This window comes from Siniperca chuatsi, linkage group LG4, assembly GCF_020085105.1.
Source record: "Siniperca chuatsi isolate FFG_IHB_CAS linkage group LG4, ASM2008510v1, whole genome shotgun sequence".
Lineage (NCBI taxonomy): Eukaryota > Metazoa > Chordata > Actinopteri > Centrarchiformes > Sinipercidae > Siniperca > Siniperca chuatsi.
The window spans coordinates 28,093,620-28,113,224 of record NC_058045.1 but is presented as its reverse complement, the minus strand read 5'-3'; the positions used below and the strand labels follow the sequence as shown (position 1 = coordinate 28,113,224).

The 19,605-nt window shown below is 38.9% G+C and overlaps 2 protein-coding genes across 6 annotated transcripts; one reads left to right on the top strand and one right to left on the bottom strand.

Annotated features, from left to right (window-relative positions):
* Positions 1-91: 91 nt before the first annotated feature.
* Positions 92-18,323, bottom strand: lyve1b (lymphatic vessel endothelial hyaluronic receptor 1b). 5 transcript variants are annotated; one of them, XM_044192484.1, is made up of 8 exons: positions 17,843-18,323; positions 9,004-9,222; positions 4,410-4,445; positions 3,588-3,753; positions 2,471-2,610; positions 1,649-2,050; positions 835-913; positions 92-626 (listed from the first exon to the last, which is right to left on the bottom strand). In XM_044192484.1, the coding sequence occupies exons 4-8, from the start codon at positions 3,716-3,718 to the stop codon at positions 434-436; spliced, it is 945 nt and encodes a 314-aa protein (XP_044048419.1). In that variant the 5' UTR covers positions 3,719-3,753; positions 4,410-4,445; positions 9,004-9,222; positions 17,843-18,323; the 3' UTR covers positions 92-433. The 5 variants fall into 5 exon arrangements, with proteins under 5 accessions (XP_044048419.1, XP_044048418.1, XP_044048420.1 ...); XM_044192483.1 differs by lacking the exon at positions 17,843-18,323 and adding an exon at positions 12,143-12,281; XM_044192485.1 differs by lacking the exon at positions 17,843-18,323 and adding an exon at positions 12,143-12,281 and having other exon boundaries at positions 3,588-3,750.
* Positions 11,401-19,483, top strand: LOC122875188 (prelamin-A/C). The gene is made up of 7 exons (XM_044194062.1): positions 11,401-11,559; positions 12,132-12,365; positions 13,900-14,087; positions 15,965-16,178; positions 16,597-16,695; positions 16,861-16,928; positions 18,850-19,483. Exons 1-7 carry the CDS (start codon positions 11,401-11,403, stop codon positions 19,007-19,009), a joined length of 1,122 nt encoding a protein of 373 aa, XP_044049997.1. The 3' UTR covers positions 19,010-19,483.
* The last annotated feature ends 122 nt before the right edge of the window (positions 19,484-19,605 follow it).

Below are 19,605 nucleotides of genomic sequence, written 5' to 3'. Positions count from 1 at the left end.
AATCACAGCCTTTATGTTTTTTTCCCCTGGAGGTAAAAGAGTAATAAGTAATAAAGTAACAAAAAGTAAAAAAAATTTTCAAATCAATCAATCAATTCAATTTAATTTATTCAACATTTAAAGACCAATTAATGAAATGGTTTGTAATTTGTTAAACACTTTATAAGGTGCTTTCTAAAGATTATTAAGTTTATCAATTAAGTGCTGCTTTCCAATCTCAGTAACAGTAAGTTTGAAGAAAAATGCCATGAAATGTGTGTACATGTGTACAATCACTTTGAAAAGTACAATAAACCAAAGCATTTATAAAGTAAATCATCCTCTAGTCTGAAATAGACATGTATCTAAAGCCGTTACTGACATTTAACAGGCAACACTGTGGCTGCAATTCATTCAGTCCACTTGGTAAAATCCACACAGAAATATCATAAAGCTACTCTGAAAAGTTTGTTTTGATGTCTGGATTCACACACAGCGTGATATCACTGGAGTACTTCCTGTCTGATTCTTCTTCTTCTTCTCCTTCATGCTGACTGTGCAGGTCCATCTCACTGTCGGTGTGCTTCCACATCTCTGTCTCTATGTCGTCCTTCTGCTGCCCCTGAGACCAAAAGGTGAAAATATTCCTTTTCCAAAGGAGAGGAGAAAAAAAAAATCATATTAGAAACACATTATACATGGATTACTAAAAGCATATTAAATTCAGTAGAAACATTGAAACACTGTCTACAGAGACAGTGGAACCATTCATGGATTCATGATTTGATTTGAATGATTTCCAAAATCATCAGACAGTGTTTTAAGCGATGCAGGACATCTGACAACATGACTCACAGTTTGTAGTACCACACAAGGCCTGCTGCTGTTAGGAGGAGAAGGATGATGCCAAGAATGATGAGTGCTGTAGGTGCATCTGGAAAGCAAACAAAGATTTTATGAATTACCACAAACTCTATCTGATTTATGTAGTTCCACTACCTACTACAATCTATCTTGATCCACCTATCATAATAGTATAAAACCTTACTAAGACACTTTACATTGATAGTTCATGTATTTCAGGTAATGTTCTGCATCCAATTCTGACAAAAGTATTTAAACAATTTTAAAGGTTTACACTCGCATTTGTTAATCTATCAGCTTGTTGTGGTTTTTTTCTGCCCCCTTTGTAGCCAAAATCTGTTTAACGTTTTTTCAAGATTTGTAAATTGAACCCAGGTTGCTGGAATTTAAGGCAAAATTATCCATCCATCCATTCAAGCCCAACACTTTCAAATGTACTGCAGTGTTTTATGACCAAACTATTTGCTGTGTAGTCGCTGGAGTTCCAACTTCTATTTCACTGAATTTGTACAATATCACAGGTTACATTGCATTATAATCAATTATGATTTGGATATACATAACAGCACCCTTGAGTGTGACTCATATTGAACTCTACAGGTGACAAGTCAGAAGTGCAACATCATTTACAGGTTTCCATCCCTCCCTTCTCAACCCCTTGAATTCCACTGGCATGTAAAATCAGAAAGGAGTAAGTAAGCTAATTGGAGTAGAGAATATTGCCACTTCTTGGGAAAACTGACACAAGAGAACGTCACAACCACAAAACATGTCAATCGACAAATGAAAGAAGACAAGGGCATACCTCCTAGAGAAGGTTTTGCAGGACTCACCAAGTGTGGCATCACTGACTCAGAGGAAACAGAGAAATCGGAGGGATGAGCAGAAGTAGAAAAGGCAAAACTGACCCCAGTGGGTTTTGAGGTGATATGGTGAGAAAGAGACGTAGGAATATGGGTGGAGAAAGGCTTAAGAGTGGTGGAGGTGGAGGAAATCCTAGATGAATGTGTTGTCTTGACTGGGAGAGTAAAAGCTGTCTGCTCAGGGGCTTTTGTTGTTGTTATTGCCGCCCTTGAAGGTGGAGGCTTGGTTGTTGATCTGAGCACAAGTGTGGCAGATGTTGAGGTTTGCGTCAGTGCTGTCAGTGTGGTGGGGAACGTGGAGCTTTGTGGACTGGCTGGTGATGTGTTGGGAGTTTCCTCTAAATCTGCAAGTGGTGAGGAAAAAAACGATTTACATTTACATTTTAGTCATTGAGCTGATGCTCAGAATACACTTTAGTACCTCCTGTTGATTATCAATATTACTACTAGTAAGGTGGTCAATAGAGCCATAATGCACAGACAATACTGTCATGACTGTAACGATCGCGTAACAGAGGGAAATAATAAGAGAAGAAAGAGTTTTCTATTGTGCTCACATAATATAGTAGACGTGAACGCTCATTCAGGTTCAGTAAATGAGAAATGAATAAGATAACTTCTGTTATGAATTGGCGCTATATAAATACAATTGAATTTATTTGAATAATAATAATAATAATTTTTATATTAAAAAAAGTTTTAGCAGTTCACATTGTTGAGTATACGTGGGGATATACAGTATACGGTGCAGTAAATAAACATACCTGATGCATTGAAGCAGAATACACCAAACTTTTTATCTGCACTTGCGAGCCACGTCACCACCCCAGTTTTGCCCTGTCCACATTTTTTGTCAGCTGTAAGTCGTGGGATGACTGCGATCTGTTCAGCTGTCCAGCCAAATCTGTTAAAATAGTAAATGAAGTGCAAATAATAAAATGAATGGATTGATAAAACAGTGTTTCAGCTTGGTGTGAGAAAATGAGCATCTGTGTGGACTATAACTTTACAGGTCTTGGTGTAAAAAATGCTGCATACAGCCTTTTGTGGCTTTAAAGGGACCTGCAGGAAATCTGATAAATTACCTCAAGTGACATCACTTGAGGCAGCATTGGCTGGGGCTGAAGACTACAAGTTAGAAAATGGGGGGGGGGATATCTGGGGTTGTGGAGTTAGAAAGAAGTGAGATGACCAGACCTCTGTAGCCTAGTGGCTAGCGGCTGAGGCTACATTAGCCTCTACTAGCGTAACACACCCAAATCTCCAGCTGAACTGGTCAAGTTGCATTGTGGGTAATAGATGCCAGGTTGTGACAATGAAGAAGAATGCATGGAATGAAAAAGATGATATCTGTAGTTATGCTGCATCAATTTTGATCCTTTTTTTAAAAAAGTGACTGTGACTCTACAGTCCTCCTGCGTGCTGTGGCTGCAGCTCAGCTGTGTTTAGGAGCAGGAGAGAACAGCATGTTCAGACTGAAACAGGTAAATGAATATATGTGAAAACAGCAATTATTTGTATGAGCTGCACTTGCAGTTCAGAATAACTAGGCTTGCTTATGGGAGCAGGGCCTGATTCAGTTAAATAACTACAGAGGATACATCTCAAGCTTTATTCTTCAAAGTCATTTTGCAGGGGTTGTAACACTCAAACAAATGTATCCACCATTTACAGCTGCTTATTTTTTACAGTGTAGGTCTATGGAAAAAAAGTATTTTTGGGCCAGTGTGCATCACGAGACACACGCGGAAGTTGTAATTCCATGGTTTGGCCACTATGTCAAATTGGCTTCAAAGCCTGGCACACTTCCTGGGGGCATGGGACCCGCTCCCTCTGTAGATATAAAGGGCTTATTCTAAAGGCAATGAAAACACAGCCTACTTGCACATCTCCAGTCCATGCTGTACTGCTCGCTCCATCTGGGCTTTTGTCGCTATGGTGACGTTCAGAAATAGGCAGGCAGCTCTGGCAGCAGTGAAGTTGAAGGTGTATTTTCCTCCTTCAATAAGCATGAAGACTCCAGCAGCTCTGTGACTTTGAGGGACTGCTGACATTTTGTACAAATACACAAATTTAAAAAGCATTCAGAAACATCACCATGTCATACTGTAAGCTTATCGAGAATTCTGTTACTCATTTCTGGACTGAATATGAAGCTTATCTTTATATCTGTGTAGATTTAAAACATCACATCTTATAAAAGGGTTACTTTCTTTTTAAAAAGGACCATGACTTGGGTTAATTTTATCATTTCATAATTAGATCCCTTTAACCTACAGTAGATATTGTACTATAAAGTAAATAGTCCATAGGTGCGCATAGGCCACATATTAACCCCTGACACCATGGGTACAAAAACAACGACGACATGATAATTAACATTTTCCACATTTAAATCATGATCATATTTGATGATTTTACATTTTTCATATATTCTTGATGCTTTTATCTGACTTATATGACTGTGATTATAGAATTAACTTTCAATTGTCACATGAAAAGCAACCAAGAAGAGTGCCGAAGTTAGAGCCTGAAAACCTTCCATTCATGCATGAAAGATCTAAAAACAATTTTAATGTTATACATTCATGCATTCAAATTTATTTCACACCAGCCAAATAAACAATCAACATTAAATACATAAATGTTCCAGTATTTGGTCTAAATGTGGTGCTCCACCTACATCAGAAATAAACAACTTACCTTTAATCTGATTGGAGTTGGAGGCCAGCAAAAAGGCTGCAAAAGACAAAAGTAAGAATTGAGTAAAAAAACTAAATCTTGCCATGTTTTCTATAAAATATATACAACTGAAGTGGTTGAAGGTGAAGAACCAAATAAAGCGAATGCAAAAGGAAAAGGCTCAGAACAAATGTGATGTGAATGGGATGAGGAAACAGGAAGCAGAGGTCAAATCTGCGTGATGCCCCTTTATGAGATAACGCACACATCCACAAGAGAAAGACCTTTAAAATAACTGTGTGGGTTTGAGCCAAACTGTTGTTTTGGTTTTCAAATCACGGATATATGACGTACACCGCATATTCAACACTAAACTAGTTCAAAATAAAAACCAATTGAGGATATCTGGGAAATATTAAAGCCGGATGACAGGAAACATGAGGTTTAACTGGTGTTCTGACAGAAATAAATAATAGGAGAATATCCTCTTGGCATCCCTTAAAGAGCTGTCATGTGGGTTGGTTGTTTCATGCTCCTTTATCAAACTGGTGCCTTCTCAGCCAACAGATGAAGCAATATACTAGAAAATTACTTTTTTAATGTTGTCAGTGGTTTGAAGGTTTTCTGCTTTGCCAGCATCTGTCTTCCAGAGGTATGTTTGCTCTAAGGCTGGTCAGACAAGGAATTTCCTCCACATTTTCCCAGTGCTTGTGTGTTTTCTTTCTCTGCTTATTCACTTTTACTCTTCGTCTCTATAATCATTTCCAGCGCTCCTGTTCTCTGTTTAGCTGTGGTATTTTTCTATAATGTTTCTGCTGCACCACATTGCTCTCTGGCCTAAAGGAAGGAGTGTTTAATCTTCTGCCTTCCTTTCAAACCAAAACAGAAGAACAACAGTGTCTCCCTTGGTACACATCAAAGAAACAACCAGAAACAACATGCAGTTGATGGCACACTGTGTTTGAACTGCTTGCATGTTCAGACTGGGTGGCACAGTGGGGGATCAAACATCTAACCCTGACAGTACAGGATGTACATTCACTCCATAAACCATTATAATCACTTTAACCCTTAAGTTTTGTTGACATTGCCTTTACTTCCTTATTCAGAGCCCAATGCTATAGTTGTAATACTATTACTACTACTAATAATAATGATAATAATAATTGCAAAATCAACCATTGTTTTCCTTCAAATATGTTTTATTTTCTTTTGATCTTATTAAAACCCAACATGTGGAAAGGTATTGAAGTGGTAACCCTTGTCTTTGCCACAAACTGAGCTTGCACATTTGATGAAAGGTGACAAAATACAGAAATCATCATAAAACATTGGTCTTACACTAAATAAGGATTTATATGTTCTATGAGCTATGCATGAACAAATATGTTTTCAGTTTGCTGAGCAAAAGGTCATTTGCAGACAAAGAAATGCACTACAATGTGATATTTCCTATATTTGGGGTCAATTTGACCTCAGACAGGTCAAAATGCAATCAAATTATTTTATTTGTGGTTTGGGAGGGGTAGTACTGTGTCAAAAGTATTATCAACTCCAATCACAGATACAGAGCTTATGAAAATTCATTGTATTTAACCATGTTTTACAGCTGAGGTCTCTGAGAACCCAAACAGAAGTAATGCAACGTTTTCTGTAGTGCAAACATGACACCAGTTCAAAATCCTGTTTATAAGCAATTCTTATAAAATTAGGAAAGTAATTAAGTATTAAAGTATTAAGGTGATAAAAAAATGTAACATATATTTTCTGAGCTGTTAAAAGAGGGCCAGTAGTCTCCGGGAACATTAGAGTTGAAGGAACAGTTTGAAATTTTGTGTTGATAACCAGATGTTCTACTTAAGGCCTAGATTAACTAATTGAACCGGGTTTATCCTTAAATACATTCAGTTAAAAGTGCAAACAATGTGTCAAAAGTGCAAACAATGTCATGGAGTCTGATTCATTTTAATTTAGTTTGGTAATCTGCACCTAAAAGGATCTAAAGGTGTTTCCTCCACTTTTACCTAATTTTGAAGCACCGTTTTATAGAGTGCACCTGTGTAAAAATCAATTTTTTATAGCAATAGTTGGACAAGTAATTCAGTACTAAGTATTGTTGCAGAAATCTTACGCAGGCCCTCGCGTCGCTGCTGTAAGAGAGAGTGTTCAGTTGTGCTGTGTGTCTGCTCCAAGCGAGGCACAATGACAGGGCAGCTGCTGCTGAGCTGCAGTGCTGTAGATGAAGTCAGGAGGGAAAACATAACTTTTATTGACCTGGTGACATCACAGGTCACAGGTCAGACTGACCAATGGTAGTTGGAAGCTGGGTCCATGGGGGGAGTTCACACCTATGTGTGAATAAATAGAGGATTGTGGGAGATTGAGTTCAATGGCTCTCCTTTGTTTACAGAACAAAAGAGCATCTCACAATTGAATTAATTCAAATAGTGGAGTGCTAGTGGCCCCAACATTTGTTTAATCCGTAGGGTTGAGGGACCTCAGTTTTATCAGCATTTAATACAAAATTATTCACATATTTTTTGACTTTTTAAGCTTTTGTGGCATAAAATAAGCAATGTTGTTGGATGCCAACATTTTGATGACCCAGACCAAACGTCATCGTCCTCAGTTCAATTAATGCTTAATATTTTAAATTATATTCCAGGGATTCAAACCAGCAACCTATCAATTTAAAACCTGCATGCTTTTCTAACTTGTGGAACCCATCATTAGGAAACCTGAATGTAGTGATGGTTATAGAGGCTGTTAGCATGAGGAGTGATCGTCTCTGCTGGTCAAATGTATTTACAGTCACTTGCTGACAGCGAGGATGTTTTACTTTACGGTGGTGCAGAGGGTGAGACAGTTAAACATGTCCTACTTTCATGACTCAGTGAATATCATGTGAATAATAGAGCTTACTGTCTGCTTCAGGCTGCAGCACGGATGACTTGAACTGGGCTGTAAGGGATACAGCACTGTAACACAGATAAGAGCTGGAGGAGAAGCTAATTGGTCACACTTCCTTGGTCAGGAAGAGTGTAAGTCTCACTTCATCCCCCGGGAGAGTAAAGCATAATTCAGTGATAAGTGTGACAATTTCCTTCACGCAAGATCATGACAGAAAGTCAAGAGGAGTTTGTAATTGAAACTGTTTTTCTGAGGTCACTGATCCAAAGCCAACACAGACACTTTTTTTCTCCGACTGACTTGTCAAATAATATACATTCCTAAATGTCTGTTTTTACTGTTTCTCTTAGTCGTAATAACGCTTTAAAGAAATATATATTTAGTTAACGAAGTTTATTATTGTTACTGTTAATATAATTCCATCATTAACTGTCCATCTACCCATGGAGGAATGGTCTTTAGGAATGCCTAAAAGTCACTGTGTACTGCTTGCTCACTGGCACCTAAATAGTGGTATGACGGATGAGCAAGCTCCCTGACAGTCTGGACAGACTAGAGACCAGACTGGGGAGGCGGCAGTTTTGTATTAAGTGCAAAAGTGCTGTATCTATGGAAGGCCGTAGAGGCCATATATACTGTATAATAATTTTTATATTTTGTTTACTTATATATTGAGCTGTTTTTTTTCCAATGATCATGCAATAATTATGATAGCATAATAGATCTTACTATGATCTTAAGAAAACTTATTACATCAGGGTCAGAAAATACCAACAAGTATTTCAAACCATCAACATATGTTTGTTGTTGCCTTTAAAAACAACCCATATAAGCATTTTCTGATCTGGTGCTCTTATCAACAGGATGACATCATGTCAGTGCCTTCCAAAATCGTTACATATGACCATTAGAAAACTGATTCACATGATCCTTCTCTAATCTATGGCAGGTTTAAAGAAAGATTGTGGTCATGGTTAAAAGAAACCAATGCTGACGGGAGACAGGATGTGAACAGAGGCCCTCCATGACAAAGTCAAACGACTAAAAAATTACACCTTTGGCTTTCCGTACTTTTCATTTAGCAAGGCAGTAATTGTGAAGGTCCCTCACACATTGCCTGTATCTATTATTTGACTTAAAAAGAAGTGCCAGAGGTACCAATTTTGTCATAAAGGTCCAACAACAGACATCCTGTTTTTCACTGCATCTTCCAGAGTCTCAGTAACCACTAGCCTTACCCTGGCCCTCTTGGCCCCACTGCTCTGTTTACCTGAGAAGGCCTGAAGATCGGCTATGATGTCCAGGGATGTGGCCCTTTTTCAGTATTTTCTGTGCTCATCATGTTGAGTGGTATGACTAAATGTGTGAAGATTTTATGCGAAAATTTTAATTACATTTCACACTTTAAAAGAGAAAAGATGCCCTCATACCAAAACACAGTGACTGTTTGCCTCTGTCCCATGCAGGTTTGTCCTATTATGTTACCTTATGAATAATGAATGATGCTCAGTTGGTGATAGGATCTACCCAGTGAACTTGACATGAAACTGAGAACTTCATTCACATCACACGCCTCCATTCTGAACACAAACTGGGAGCCCCGTCTGCTCTCAGAGCATCATCACAATTGTGGTGAAGTGACAGATTAACAAAACTGCACTGATCTGGCTTTGAAATGTCATTCCGAGCCAAATCCCATACAGACCTGCAGATGGCTGGGAGGTCCTCGTTAGACGACAGCCTGTACAAGTCTTTCTCCATGAGTAGCAGTAACGTTAACAGAGGCAGCAGGTTCAGGAATGGAACAACAGAAGAGGTCAAAGGTCTCTCCAGGCCGTCCAGGAAGCCTGTACGGGTGGTAAGACCGGTCAGCGTCGTCAGCTCCAGTGGCTCCTTCCTTCAGATCAATCATCTGCAAGGAGAGCTGGTCAGAAAGAGGAAGGTAAGGAGGAAGAGAGTGTGAGTGGAGGTGTGTTGGATCAAGCATCCTCAGAGCTGTTAGTTAGTTTTACTAACAACCTGTAGGGAAAATAATGTATACCCATAGTTAATTTAGAAGACTACTGTGCAAATATTACAACAAAACTCTATCCTTTGGGAATTCTACAGGAATATCAAAGTGATCTCACAGAAATATTCAATACCAGAGACCCAATAGGAGTTTAGTTATCCCATAGAAAAGAAAACAAGTGAGTACAACTGGAACTACAGTCATGCTGTTAAGTCTAACAATTACAAAGAGAACATTGTAAAGTAAAAAAAAGCCTACTTCAATCAGTTTTCAATGAATACAGTCATATTTTCAGATCTTAGAATAATGTGAGCAAAAGCAGAAACAAGCAGAAAAACATAACTTGTAGTTACCATTGGTTGCTTTTAAAAGTAACATACAGAGTAATATGCTTTACGCTTAACTGTACGATATATTATGGTTGGACTGAGTCAATTTTGGCTGGTTTCAATGTGCATAGTATTCTAGAGGCCTGGTATTATTTTCAGAACAGGTGTAACAGACCGAGTGCTTATGAATTGATAGAATGTGTAGTGAGGAGATTACTCGACCCCACTGTTGCTAGAAACATATCCTAACAGGAAATGCCTAATAAATATTAATACTTGTATTTGTGTGCACCAATGCAGATTGTTTCTAAAGGCAAATAGAAACAATGTTATCTGAATCCTCCTCATCTTATACACTACTTAAAAAAGAACACATAGGGCCGGGTTTACTGAGGCTTTTGCACCTGTCTTTCCAGGTGCAGATGTGACATATTTTTCCCCAAAACACATGCAGTGTATTTATCAAGAAGCAGCACCAGACTGTTTGTGTGTCATTTGTGCGAGTGTCTGCAAGGTGTGCCTTTCTCCTCATTGCATATGCATTTAAGTGAGCATCACTCAGAAAAAAGGAGGAGACATGTTAACAGAGGTTGATTATGTATTCTGATCGAGTTACTGAGGTTACGCTATTTGTTTTTGGTGGGAAAATTCTCCTTTTCAGAGGCGTAAACACACTGCAGATGGGATTTACAGGAGCCACAAGGACGGTTGTATTGGCAGAATTAAACATGCATTAAATACAGGCTTGTTAACTAAAACCTGATTATTAGAAACAAAAATTAAGCTTTTAGGCTTTTATTAATGGACACAATATTTGATTACTGTAACGCAAACGAATAGTGGACAGGGAATTGTGGTTTGTGGCTCATCATCAACTTAAATTTGAACTTAACCATCAATGAACTGTAAAATCACTACAGGCTGCAACTAAACTTTTTTTTTGTTAAGACATATAAGTAAACATTTGGCTGCATTTACCTCAGTATTAACATCCATATCAACACCATCTCCACCAAATCTCCAATTTGTTGGTTTATAGCTTTGTCCTCACTGCTGCGATGAATGTGAGGAAAAGCTACTTGACAACTAACAGCTCCCTCTTGTGGAGAATCTGCCACCTGCTAAATGTGAGCGAGTTGCAAGTCAGTTCTTTATGTTGCTTTGCAACTAAAAATATAAAGTCAATTAGGTAGGGGCTTTTCGATCATATCATATGATCTTCATCACCAAATGGAGTTTGCCCAGTTGTTATGCAAATGTTAATGTCCTTAAAGTGGTCAGAAATTGTGGAAATTTGAAAATCTACAATTCCATGACAACTGGACAGACTTCATTTGCTTCTGAAGATCATGCGATATAATCGAAAGTTCCAGAAGAGCTAGAATGAACTTTTGAACCTCAGCTTAGTTCATTTAGGTTACAAGTTTAAAGGTTCATCAAATGATAACATGGTAAAAGTGATGGTGAGAGTGGATGTTAAGAATAAAAATGTATTATTTGCTGTGATAAGTGTGAAAAAATGTCCATTGATGGTTGGAATGAGGAATTTCTTACTGGCAGTCTCCTGAAGTCTGAACTTTTTGTTATCACAAGACAAAGCACTGTGCATCCAGAGAAGTCATTCTTTATGTCTTAAGAGTCTTTAACCAAAGGTCTTTTTTGTTTAGTTTTAGTTTTTTGGTTCATTTTGTGTAATCTGTCAGTTTTGTGTCCTTTGGAATGAATCTTTTACGTTTTTGTTCCACATCATATGTCATTGATGATGATAAACCTTCCTCAGGAATGCGAGGATCTGAGAAAAGAAAACAAGTACTTATCAAATGAGATCCACATGGAGAGGATCATGATGCGCACAGAGAGTGAGCTGACCATGAGGAACCTCAGGAACCTGAACCAGGAGCTGCAGGCTCAAGTCAAAGAGGTACTCGAACACTGGGCATAAACGATGAATGTCTGACGAACCTGCAATATTTGAATTATCTACATAAACATGGAGGTAATAGTGTAATTACTGTAAACGAATGGCAGCTGCAGCTGTCACTGCATGTTATATTGTGTGAATTTTTTTTTTAACCAAAAATCTGCCCTCGCTATGCGTGTAGATGCACAGCTATCTGTACAACTCTGATGACATCGCTATGACGTCATCAAGGGTTATTTTCTTAGACTTGACAACGCTCCTCCACAGCCACAGAAGACATATACAACTGTGTTAACAGGCTGAGTAGTACATGACTAGTAAACTGACTTTGTGTAAAATGTGTGCCCCTTTAATACTAGAAGAAGACACCATTTGAGTTATATCAAGATATACATTTTCAGATTATATTTAGTCTCATATGATGGTAGTGATCTTACATAAATGTATAAAGGAGTTTCATGTATTACCATTAACCTCTATCCAATCATGCCACATAGTAGCTCACTGCTGACCCTCATATAGATCTAGAAACAAAGGCAGGCCTCTAATGTTTCCTGGCCAGATCACTACAGTATACACCCACCTCTCTCTCTGACCCCCATCAGCTGAAACAGAAGCTGTATCAGAGCCAGCAGAGGGCGACGTTGTGCTCACGAGCTGCAGGTGAGGCAGAGGAGTCCAGAGGGGATGCGGAGAAGAGCAGGGCCCTAGCTGAGGCTCGGGCCCTCGGGTGTCAGAGGGACAAGGAGGTAGCAGAGACTGACAGGAGCCGCCTGAGTGAAGAACTACAGCAGCTTAAAAAAGAAGTACACACACACACACACACACACACACAGATATTGTCACCTGATCTGCACACTCACCTATAAACAACTTGTTAAAGACAGAGATAATTAGAGGAAGAAATTAGTGTAACTATAGTATAACACTAATCTATATGCTCCGTGGGTGCTCCATTATGACTTCATCAGGATGGTGTGTAGCACTGAATGTAACTTCATCCCAAATTTCAGCAGCTAGTGTTTCTGTTTTACCAGCAAATTAAACAGGATTTCTTTAATCTTATGATAAAAATGTTAAATTAGAATTAATTCTGGTTAAATGTAATTTTGATCAATTATACCATAAATATGTGTTGAAACAAGCTATATTACATCTAACACACAGTGAATATGAGATACTTGTTTTAACGAAAGACCAGAACTGGCTCAATACATCAAGAAAACAATAATGATAAACAGCCAAGTCACTTTAGTTATAAAGTACATTTAAAGGGTAAGGCTGGTGATATTCTATATTTTTCTTAGTGTCAACAAATCCCATGAAAAGACCAAATCCCAACAAACTGATCCTACTAACAAGTATTGACTGCATGTCTAAAATCTGATATATTTTACTCCTCTGTGCCGCAGAGCTCCATTGTTGTCCAAAAACTAATAAAAACACATCAATGAGCCACACTGTTGCACTAAGTGACATGATCCTTCATTATGATGAAATTGGGCGCAGTTTTTTGAGTCAGTCCCACATACACTATCTAGCTGCTGGAAATACTCACCAGAGCACCAAATTCACTGCTGAAAATAGTCCCCAATATTCACTATTTCCTGCTGAGTACTGCTTTCTAAAAACTACAGTGCCCAGCTCTTTCAGGAAATTACTTTGCCTATTAAAAAAAATTAAATATATCTTTGTGAATTCTTTAAGGTGGGACTCAAAAGGTTTCAAATTGTGGCAGCCCTCATAATAATAAGTGGGAGACTGTTCACAATCAAGGGGCCACAACTTCAAAGGAAACCCTTTGCATTTCGGAAGTGTAACAGCCAACAGCTTTAGGTCAGAGGACCTCAAAGAGCTAGATGAGACCTGAGGGTTTAAAAAGGTCGGAAATGTAACACAGGACCATTCCATTGCCTTAAAAACAAACAAGAGATTTTAAAATCGATTATACGCCACACTTGAAGCCAGTTAAGTGATGACAGGACAGGGGTGATGCGGTCTCTCTTTTTGGTGCCAATGAGAATCCCACAACTTTCTCCAGATCATGGGGTGAGAGGAAAGACTAAATAAATAAATACTGTAATAAATTATGGTAAATCGTCATAATTTCCATAATTATGTGTTGATGAGCAGAGCAATGAACTGCAGATGACATCTCTTTAACCAGAATGGATGTGGAATATTTTTAGCGCAGTTTTCTGAAAGAGTTCCCTCTCTGTTACCAGCATCAGTATCCCTGAATCAGCCAGGGCAAAAACGGGATATGACATTATCAGTGGACTGAATCGATTCAATTATGACCTGTGACATTAATTTTGCATCTGCCTTTTCTTTCTTTAGCACACTGGTCTGCAGCTTTTACTAGCACAAACAGAGAAGAGTTACTTTGAAACCAAGCTGAAGCTGGACCGGGTGTCTGGGGAGAAGGAGGCCCTGCTGCAGGAAAACAGGAGCCTGGAGGGAGACAGAGATGATCTCCGACACAAGCTGAGACAGATCACAGAGGAAAATGTCCAAATTAAAGAGAGGTGGGCACCCGGCTGTGTACCCAAAGTACATTTTGGGATGTTAAAGCTGCATTAGGCAGACATTTATAAGACATTTATATAAAAATACACCATTAAATAGGCCTGCAACAGAAAAATATTTAATAGTACACACTGACAGATTCACAGCCTCCATTTGGAGTCATGTAATACCTGTTTAACAGTCACGAGGAGTGTGCTGAGCTTTGAAAGAAAGATATAACTGTGTATTATCTGCGTAACAATGATCAAAAATACCCTGACTACAGTGACTACACTTCAGAGAGTAAACATGAGGCTGTATAAGGAAAACTAAATGGGACCAAGGATAGAGCCCTGGTGTACACCAAACTTCAGCTGGGCATGTGAGATTTCAAACTCTTTGAAATAGCAATGAATCTACCAGAAAAAAAAGAGGCAAAACAGTTGAGAACTACTCACAGTGTTAAAAGTCTACATACAAGAATGGAGTAAGTCAGTTATAATAATAAAACAATAATGAAACTTAGTGTTTAGTATATGAAGCACCTTTTTACGGGGTTACTAAGTGCTTTACAAAAAATGCAAAAAATTACGCTAATTATCATTGATAGTAGCGTGAAATCCTGTTGCATCACAGCAGCACCAGAATATTCAGCTGCATCTGCTTGAATTAGATCATTTAAAACCCTTAAAATGCTGTTTCAGTGTGTATGTACTCTTCATAAGAGGGGGTAAACTAATCAGGCCTCAGTCAGAACAATGTGAACTGTTGACAATCTTTAAGAGGAAAAATTGGAACAATGTCAAGGGCGCGAGAGGAGGGATGTTTTAGATTCACAGTGTCACCCACGTCTTGTGCAAAAATAGAAAGACCCAAGGCAATGTCCACAATGAATCTTAATTTGTACTGTAAAAATAACTGAAAACAAAAAAGCATTTCTGCTTGAATGATGAAGGCATCCTTGAGGTCAGTCATCCTGTTTCACAAGTGGTGCAACATGACCTTTGACATAACAACTCTTTGAGCATAATCAAAGCCCAACCAGTGGTGTATGAGATCAGCTGAGATATAATGTTTGGGAAGATCTAGTTTAGGAGTGCTAGCAAAAATCTTTCAGTCTTACATACTGTGTACTGTACATGGGAAAGCAGAAGACCAATGAGAGCTTGACTGGGGGGGCAGAGGAGCTGAGAAGTAAAGAAGAAAGAAGAAGAAGAATTAAAAGGAGGTGGCAGAGGAGAAGAAAACAGTAGCGACAAAGATGGATGCCAGAGAAGAGAAGGGCTGTTTGATTCTAAAGACAAGTTTCACAAGACATACGGTGGATTTTAAAAGGCTGCACAAATTAAAAACCCCATTAAATCACACTTCTTCACCTTCCGTTGGACATGAGCGTCGGTGGTCTCTGTGCAGTGTCAGTGAACTTGGGTGATTCTTCAAAGGACAAATGGGGGAAAATTCCTAAATCCAGATGTGCTTAGATTTATCCAAACACACTTCGCGACTGGGTGACACAGTTACGCCAGAGAGGGTTAAATTTCCATCTTAATTAGCTTATTGCTTTGATTTACTGGCTCATATTCTGCTTGTTTTTGCATCTGCATGAAAGTTAAATGACTGATGTTCATTTTAATTTCAGGCAAGCAAGTGTAGTAAAGACGTACATTCACTTTAAAAATACAAGACGAGTTTGCACTGAAGTTCTTAGCAAAACAAAAGTCACAAGGTTGGAAAAAAAAATAAAAATGGAAGGGAAATTAATATGGTTAAGTCCAAATGTAACAGCAAAAAAAAAAAAAAAGTTTGTCAAACAACGTGGAAATGGAATTAAAACTATTTCTCTGCAGTCCGCCTGTAAAAATAAGGATGGGATGTAAATCCAGTCTTGTGTTCACAGTGAGATGAATTCGAGGCGCAGAGCGATGGTGTCAGAGGAGGAGAGCAAAAAGGCCAATCAGGCTCAGCGGGAGGCTGAGGTCGAGAGGCGTCTGGCTGAGAAGGAGAGGCAGGAGAGAGCGGCCGAGTGTCTCAGCTGGAGGGAGAAGCACCGGGAGTTAGCCAACAGGTTCAGAGCTCAGGAGGACCTGAAGGCTCTGAGGCTGAACAAAGCAGTAAGAAAGCATCCCTGACATCCATGTTCATCACACCACACTAATAGTAGTCATACACTTTTGCCCTCTAAAGGAGACAAGAAAGAAGTCGTCCGAGTGGTTTTCTCTTTTGGAGTGATTTATATTGTAGTCCAGAGTCTTGTAAAATATGCCTGAAGGGCTTCCCTGTCATTACACAATGATATTGCTACACTGTGATATAAATGTCAGCAAATAGCAGAAGTTAAAAGTTGAAAATAAGATATTAGTCATCATGTGCTTTCAAAGACTCAACAAGGGTGAATGCTTTCATTAAAACAAAACAGAAACAGCGAATTACAAGTGTGGTCTGTACGAATGGACATTTCTTCCATACTTTTTTGTATTTTTAAAACTTATTTACATTTCGAAGATCAATTTTATGTTTGTTTTCCAACAGTGTCAAGCCAACATCAAGAGCTATTTTCTCTGCATGACAGAAAGCGATCAGAGGGTCAAAATTCTCAAAAATCAAGACGGCACCCCAAGAAATTTTACGGTGAGATGACTAATAATATATGCTGCTTCAGAAAAAAACAAAACAGAACAGCACCTATATTTTTTATGTTCTTGAGGTTGTTGATAGATCAACGAATGTTTATGACAACAACACTGGACCTTTGAAGGAAAGCAACCAGTTCTTGTGTCATATGATTTTGTTCAGGAGGGAGACCCCGTGTATATCTCCACCCCTGAGTCCAGTCCTGAAGAGCCTGAAAGGAGTTCATCCAGGTAACGCTGTGGCCACCAGGGGGCCCTAAAAACAGCAAATTTCACTAAGCATGTTGTCAGGTGTATCTCCAAAATGACAACTTTTCAAGAATCAAGAAACATATCCTTGTTTTAGTTGGATGACAGAACACTTCTGGCATCATCATCCAAAGGGTTTTATAGTAACAGGTAAAAATGGTCTCAATTCATGGAGATTTTAGCCTTCACATTATTTAAGTGCATGGAACTCCCCAGAATGGGAGATATGAGGTTTTCATCTAACAATGACAAAATATGAGGTATTTTATTCATTTTACAATTCTACCTTATCCGGTTTTGCACAGGTTAAAGCCACTATTCGTAAAAATGTACAATATGTGCCTATAGCATCTTTGAAATTACTCTAATGTCTTGTTTGTAGAAACATGAGAGAAAACTGGTGAAAACCTGGTGCTCTCTAGCGGCATATTGGTAAGGTTTTAATGTAGACAAATATTTAACAAAAAAAATACATCCACAGAGCTTTTAGAAAGGTGCGGGATATATAATTATTATTATGAATTAATCATTTTAAAATTGTGACGGGTCCAAAAGGAATGTTTTGTTTATCTCTGTGAGATGTATGACGTTTGGTTCCTGCTTCTAACAAGGCTTGTGAGCCAATAGTATAACGACGTTGGTATCACGTGGTTTAGTTGCCAATTAGTGACGTTAGCACATAATAGCTATCTTAGCTTAATCGTCAGAACAACAATAAATACCCATAAAATTACAGTTCTGCATATTTAAACAAAATAAACAACAACTACCGACAGCCATAGTCCTTACAACCGTAACTAATGTGATGTCACCGGTTAGATTGTCAAAATTAGAAAAACAACAGCTTCAATCCCTGAGAAGCTACGTTAGCATTAGTGACGGTTGTGTCCACTTACCTTACTTTACAGTTCCCTCTAACGTTATAAAGAAGATGCAGAGTAGATTTAGAAGTGGGCCAGGGTCCGACATAACCAGTACAAGTTTATGCAGAGCAAGTTGATTGACCAGGTCCGTCCGGACCAGTGGAGGACTGGTCCGCTTATGAAAAGACGGTAGCTCTTCTTTAAGAACGGAGTGGATGTGGGATCCCAATATATTACCGATGTGTCATGTTGAAGGTAAATTAAAGTTCAGAACTACTGTAAATCCGCTCATTATAGCGTTTAGACTCAAAGCGTGACTGTTATTGAGGGTGTCATCTCATATAGCAGTCTACCGTTAGCCCTATTATGAGACACACGCTGATGTACTTGTGGCTAACTAGCCATGTAGCTAGCTGCGAGCTCAACAGCTACGGTACTCACATTAATATATATCTGAAAATACTGACATGACCATACATCAGTCCTTTCTCCCTGTAGCCATCGTTGCTGTTTTTTATAATCCGCTATGAGATTTGTCTTCAGCAAGAAAACACTTTGACTAACGTTAGGTCAACGCTAACACTAACGCTAGCTAACTTTTACTGTAGCTGTCTGTCTAATGTCGAGCGCTGTGGAAACACCACCGCACAAAGTAACCTAAATCTATAATTAATGTATAGCTATATGTTGCAAAATGAATTCATTACTCTATCACGAAAGATTCATCACATTTGTTATGACTGAGTCTGAGTCTCCCTCCACACGACCATGAAATATGCAGGTTGTGCAACGAACTGGCAACCACTAGAATGTAATGGGGAGGGGGAGTGCGCCATCTAGCGGCTGGATGTTATCAATGTTATCAATAGCACCTTGAATACTAATACTGAAAAACAGGAGTAATACTGGTGGACAGAAAAACATTACAAAGACAAAACTGTGAAAGGTTACCTTAAAGGACCCCCCCCCCCCAAAAAAAGAGATCTGTTGCATTTTAAATGAACAATAACTCTCTCATTTTTTTATTAATCTTTTTTAAGGACCATGTTCAGGGTCTCTGCCCCACACACGGGGAGGGATCTGGGTCCGAGTCACTTCGATGAGCTGCCTGCCTTCGGAGGAGAGCGACCTGACTCTGGCCCTCAACGCAGAAGCAGGAAGGTGGTGGAATACTTCTGGATCCCTACAGACCAGGAATAGGCAACAATTAACAAAGAAGGATGAAACATGCCTTGCTCGGTCATGACAGCAGGCAGAGGAGACTTTTCACAGTTCTTTATGACGTACAGAGGAGCAGAGGAAATGATTGTTGGGGAAAATGCTGAGATGAAATGACAGACACCCAAACCTCCAGTCCCTGGTCCACCTTTCCAACATGCCAGCCTGCAATCTATCGCCATACAGCCTCAATCAAGTCCACCTGCCACCAGTCATACAGTAATACATCCTTCCCAGTTTTCATACTGAGCTGGAATCCATCTAAAAATCTAACTTCTACTTCTTCTTGCTCTTTACATTTTTACCAGTCTCAATAGTTCCTATTTTGCTCTCATCATGAGTGACTCTGTGGTTTGAATTTACGATTAAAAAGAGAAATCTGGGAGTGGCGCATTAATAAATGCTCACCCCTATCTCCACTACTTTCCACATGCTCTTCAGCAAGGCTTCAAAAGTCAAGGTGCTTCATTGGAGCTGCTCACCGACCAGCAGCATAAGAATCAGATTGTGGTCATCTCAGGAGTGAAAGTGTGTAACCGAGCGTGAAGCATTTTGATGTAGAGTTGGAAATATGTCAA